Source organism: Saccostrea cucullata, unplaced genomic scaffold, assembly GCF_032062105.1.
Source record: "Saccostrea cucullata isolate Sc308-1 unplaced genomic scaffold, CSIRO_AGI_Scuc_v1 ctg2647, whole genome shotgun sequence".
Lineage (NCBI taxonomy): Eukaryota > Metazoa > Mollusca > Bivalvia > Ostreida > Ostreidae > Saccostrea > Saccostrea cuccullata.
The window spans coordinates 80,844-86,843 of NW_026938816.1; the positions used below are offsets into that span (position 1 = coordinate 80,844).

The following is a 6,000-nucleotide window of genomic DNA, read 5'->3' on the forward strand; positions in this document are numbered from 1 at the left end:
AATCAAAATAAAAAAAAAATCGGGGCGGGACATTTTGAGAGGGGCGGGCGGGGATGAGAATCTAAAGATTAATTTTATATGGCCTAAGTGTGTTATGTTAATCACTATTATTGCTTGAATTAATAATCACACTGTTACCACAGATCACTGACTTTATTTCTCTCCAGTCACATGGATCACACTAACTAAAGCAACCTCCAAACACAGAAGAGTTCGTTACTGAGAGTTATCTTTCTTGATACATAATGCAACATAAAATAGATTAACATGTTATTCCGTTAGTATACAAGAGTCTTGTGAAAATAATTAACATAATATCAGAAATATTAATTCTATTGTTTATTTAATTAAATATAACTACTAAATTTGATAAAACATATACTTGGATATTTTACTTGAAAAAGACGTTAATGGTAATCTAACAACCAAGCTATATTATAAACGTGTTGACTAAAACTTTTCTATTGTCAACTTCCCTCACTTATGCAGCAATATACCTTCATCATCTGCATACGGAGTCTATATATCTCAGTTGATTCGTTACGCAAGAGCATGCTCTACGTATGAACAATTTTTAAACGAGGTAAATTATTGACAAGCATGTTGATGAAACAAGAATATCAGAAGTCTCGTTTAAAGTCATCACATACAATTAATCATTGAGTCAAATGCTGACTGACGTTTTTCATACTAATTGTTAGTATATTATTTCTACACTGAATTGACGACGGATTTTTCCGTTGTTTCCTGATCATGACAAGGATCACACGGCGGGTGTGACTGGTCAGCAGAGGATGCTCACTCTTCCATGGCACCTGATCCTACCTCTGATGTTTCGACCTACTATTATATAAATATTGTTTGATTCTGAATCATTTCATTTACCAATAAACAAACTATATCCCCCCGCCATATTTTCAGATTTTTATTTTCTTTAAATAATTTCAAAAGAAACCACACAATCCTTTTTATGCTTTTAAAAAATATATTTGACGGTAGATCACTTCAATATTTTAACATATATCATCAACCTAAGAAGATTCAATTTTGGACCCCCCTCTCCAAACACACACACAAGAAAAAATAACTAATAAAAAAATTGATAAGAAATAAAAATGAATATTGTAAAGATCTATCCTTATTCTTCTGTTAAAAAAAAACCAGAGACGTCTCTGAAAAAAACCCCAATAAAGTATATCTTTATGACAACTTTAATTATACATAAAATTAAAATTCGGATTTAGCTTGAAATGTTACGTACTATGTGTACTTTGAATAATATGTTTTATCATCTTAATAAAATTGTTTGTTGAAATCCCGAAAAATCCCCCAAAAAGTCCCAAATCGTCTTTACCCAAGTCTCGTACCGTCTTGTCGTCGCTAGTCCCGAAAAATCGTATTAGTCAAGTCTCGAAACGTCGTGGTCCCGAAACATCGTGTTTATACATCACCAAATTAAACTTAACCACATGCTGTTATTGCCCTGAAGTCTTTAAACATATCAATTTTACATGAAAACTTTACTTAGCCATTTTTAGAATTTTCTTTGGCGGATAAAAATTATTTTAAAAACAGAAAACGTGCCTAATGACCTTGTGTGTCAATTTGACCCATGCTTTCTTTGTTTACAATTCCTTTGCGCTGATAGCCTTTCTGCACCAGCTTACATGCTGTGATTTTTGGTCGCCGTTGACTATGAAGGATACATTGTCTTTTTCGGACAGATAAGATGAAGCTCTGTAGCGAATTTCATTTGTAAGTAGAGAAAAATATTATTTAAAATTGCATTAATAACCGTGACATATTTTTTAGGTTGAGGAAATGTGGGTTGATAAGTGTATGACGAACACCGATTCGCACCCAAGATAATTCGCATGGAGACGTTCCGCTCTCCACAGTGAAATCAAGGGGGGTTATGAGGAGAGTAGCCTATTAGAACCCTTGGCTAGCGAAGATGTTTACAATTTTGCAATTAAAGTTAAACACGACAGAGAATGAATCAAGCTAGGCTAAACTAAGCTATATTTTACTTATTAAAGAACAGATAAACAATATTTGTTTCCATGTTTTGTTTTAAAACATGTTATATATCTACTGCTTAATTAATGTAAATCCTTGTTCTTTTTACGTCATTTAATACACAAAATGTATACTTTGGTGAATTGTTAGTTTTTAGTTAGTTAATGAGACATGGACACAGTTTTTGCTGTTTTTAGTTTTAAAACCACTTTTAATATTTACAATTCCTAAAAATTATTCAAATGGTCAGCTGATCATAATTTGTTGATCAACAAAGGAGAAACGGAACTTAAACTCTTCATAATATAAACAAGGGTTCTTGCCTCAGTTTTGGTTACATACAGAAAATATCATATTTACGACAAAATGAGATTCAGCAAAACAATATTAAGTGTATATTTGTATTCAGAATTAACTTCTTTATGACAAAACTTCTTTGAACTAACATATATATATTAAGATATTTAACCTATGTAAACAATAACATGACAACGGCCTTGTTTACATACCGATATCAAAGGATAGGAGGTCTAAATATGTCTTAAATTGTATCTTGTCAACTGAAATTTAAATTTTTAATATTTATAAAAAAAAATACCTTAGATGGGTATTTGTAAGCATGAAAAAATGAACAATAAGTTTAAATAATTTTCAGCTGAAACTGTGTTCGTGCCCTTTTTAAAAGTATTTCTCCTGGAAAATCAAATATTATCAAAGTTCATATTTCCTTAGAAAAATTTAACTGTAGAAAAAGTAATTTATCAAAATATTTTTTTAATTGTAGACTGTCCCCTGAAGTAACACTTTGAACCTAGAAAAGAAAACAAATAAAAGTAACACCATGAATAAGGATATCACAACACAACTTCAAGTGCTTCTGTGTTCTCATTGTCCGACTGATGTGGAATTCTACTGCAGGCCATGTAAACAAAATCTGTGTTTAGAGTGTAAGCAGAAACACGTTTTGTATCTCGATACCAAAGACCATGATGTTGTTATTTACCGTTTAAAGCATGGAGAATTTATAACACCAGAGTCATGTGATAGACACCAAGTCTGCAAATATAAAAACTGGTGCAAATCTTGTAAACGTCCCATCTGTGATCCAGTTGATGAACATCAAGGACATGAAATTCTTGATATCAAATTAGCCTGCACGGTTAAAAGACAGCAACACAAGGAAAGAATTATTCAAATAAGAGGTGATAGTCTCCCATGCAACCGTGCCATCCTAGCAGGTCTCGAATCTGATGTCAAAAAAGATGTAAAAACCTTAAAAGCAAAACTTTCCAGCATCCAACAAGAGCTTGTGGTTAAAGCTGAAAACTTGAAAAAAATTATCGAAATACATAGTAAAGCAGTAAATGATTTATATGAAACAAATATTTATACGAGTTTTGTAATGAAGCATGAAAAAATGATAGAGTATGTGCATAGATACGAGCAACTGGCAAACAAGCCTGTGAGGTTTCTTTTGTTTATAAAGAAAACCCCTGTACCCAAGACAATAGAACTTCCTGATAACATAAAGTGTAACTTTAATAAAGAAATAAGAAAAAGAGACACTCTAGAGCTACTATTTGAAATCAAAATCACAGAGGCAGGAAAAAGACAAGTTAGAAATGAACATATGTTGAGGCTGTTAAAAGGGGCTATCCTTAATACTAAGCATGTTGATGTGACTAACTTATATCACGGTGGACACATTTCCTTTGTGACACCAGATAGGATTTGGGTCAGTGATGGACGTAGTCTCATTTTGACGAATTCTAAAGGTAACAATCTACATCATTTATTTGATGTAAGTGAATACTATGGTGTACATGCAGTAAACAATGCAGGAGAGTTGATTTATGTAGACAAAGACTGGAACATTAACAAACTAAGTGCAGACAATACTACAAAGTCGACATTGATAAAGAGAACAGAACTATGGGAACCATGGTGTATTTGTTACTCAGCCTCTACTGGAGATTTGCTGGTCATGATGAGATATGATACAAAAAATCCCACCATACCATTATCAGATGTGAAAGTCATTCCAAACCATCCAATACCACAAGACAGGCAAACCATTATATAGAGAGCCTATCTATATCACGGAGAACAGGAATGGAGATATTGTTGTGTCTGATTCACTCAGTGGTGTTGTGGTCACAGACCGAAAAGGAAAATATCGTTTCACTTACACAGGACTGCCGATAGGATTGACCATTGGATTATTTATGCCAAGTGGAATTTGTGTAGATGCATTCTTAAATATCCTGATCTCTGGTCGATTAGACCAAACAATATACATGATTGACAAGGATGGTCTCCTTCTGACATTTCTATCGACAAAACAAGATGGAATGGTTGAGCCATTAGGTTTGGGATATGATGAGAAAAATCATCTTGTTTGGATGGGATCAGGCCAGACCAACAGACTGCGTGTATACAGACATATAGAACGACAAAATTATCTTGCATAAACTTTAATTTACCAGTGTTTGGCTAACTTGTTTTATATCAATTGGTAGAAATTTTTGAGCTGAATTTGACTACAGAATGTTCCGTATACTTACTCAATAAATAGGGCTCAAGGCAGGGTTGTGACAGGTCAACAGGGGATGCTTACATCTCCCAGGCACCTGATTCAAGCTCTGAAATTCCATGTGTCCCTGTTATGCGCTGTTCAGAGCATTTTATTGTTTGTAGTTTTTTCGACATTGATCGTTCGTTATCTTCACCTTTTATACATATAATATAATTTGATCTTGAAGGAGGGAGTTTAGTGTGAGTGAAACAGGAAATGCAGATATATCACTGTTAAGGCTTATTTACACTTCTTCTGGATGACACAGTATCTGCTGGTAGGTGTGAACATTAGTATCTGGTATCTATGTGAGTAAATTTGATAAGGATAATGTACAATGATATAGTTATAACTTGTTGGCCCTTATTTGAGTTTTCTTGCACACATTCTGAGAAATAACAGTCTGATAGAGGCTGCAGTGAGTCTTGAACTGTTAACTACTCAGTAAATGAAGAACTGTACTGAATATAATTAAAATGTTTCAATATGATTACTGAAGTGATAAAATGTACCGGTTTTGTAAAAAGTTTAATTCTGAATACACAATCATGGTGGTGTTTTAGTTTCCCTTACACAAAATTTATAAGTTATATTTGTATATTATGTTAATGACCTGTCATTATGTTTTCTTACAATTTAATTCAAAAAGCTGAATTTTTAGCTTTAACATTGTAAATCATAATCTAAAAGTTTTTCTTTGTTAACATATGGTAAATATATAGGTTTTTAGGTCACAGAGTATTATCTAATAATAAGGACATTCCAGGCGTAATTCTATTCCAGGCGTCATTTTAGTTTCCAGGCGTAATTTTTTTCTGGGCGTCATTTATTTTTCATTTATTAGCTCATTTGCATTTTTCGCCTCAAATTCCTGCCCATTTCCGCTTGGTTTACGCCCGGAACCTGTGTATGACCATATCTGTAGAGACTGAGACAAACTGACGCCCGGAATTCCCTCTTCAAGTACGCCTCAATTCCCCCTATTTTCCGGGCGGAACATTTCGTACAGGTAATTACTAACAAACATTGATAAACAAAAATGTAACTATTAAGGATGTATTCGCTTTGACAAAATAATTGACCTATAGGAGAGAGCAATTTCCCGGAAAAAGTGACATTGAAAAATAAATCTTTATTTGCTGTTTTCTACCGTATATATGTCTAAATTTTTCAAATCTGTATTTTATACCTAAAATTTATTTATTACAACTTTACAATAAATGGTCTAAACACGATTTTGTTCGATAAAGCGTTGATTTTTGCATTTTGGCCTAGAAGTCCTTCAGGGCAGGCCTGCCCCTAAATAAAATTGTGATATTTTGATAGGTTTGGATGTAAGGATGAATTTAAGATGGGATTTTTTTAGAGGCACCCCTGCCCTAGGGTCGAAATTCTCAAAAAACCTT

At 33.3% G+C, this 6,000-nt stretch overlaps 1 protein-coding gene across 1 annotated transcript; it reads left to right on the forward strand.

The window, feature by feature from the left end:
• The first annotated feature begins 1,616 nt into the window (after positions 1 to 1,616).
• Positions 1,617 to 4,693, forward strand: LOC134251462 (uncharacterized). Its single transcript, XM_062733889.1, has 2 exons — positions 1,617 to 1,755; positions 2,804 to 4,693. The coding sequence occupies exon 2, from the start codon at positions 2,861 to 2,863 to the stop codon at positions 4,100 to 4,102; it is 1,242 nt and encodes a 413-aa protein (XP_062589873.1). The 5' UTR covers positions 1,617 to 1,755; positions 2,804 to 2,860; the 3' UTR covers positions 4,103 to 4,693.
• The last annotated feature ends 1,307 nt before the right edge of the window (positions 4,694 to 6,000 follow it).

Bases quoted from the DNA above. Each gene is read 5' to 3' on its own strand.
- LOC134251462 (XM_062733889.1), top strand. From the start codon at position 2,861: ATGAATAAGGATATCACAACACAACTTCAAGTGCTTCTGTGTTCTCAT.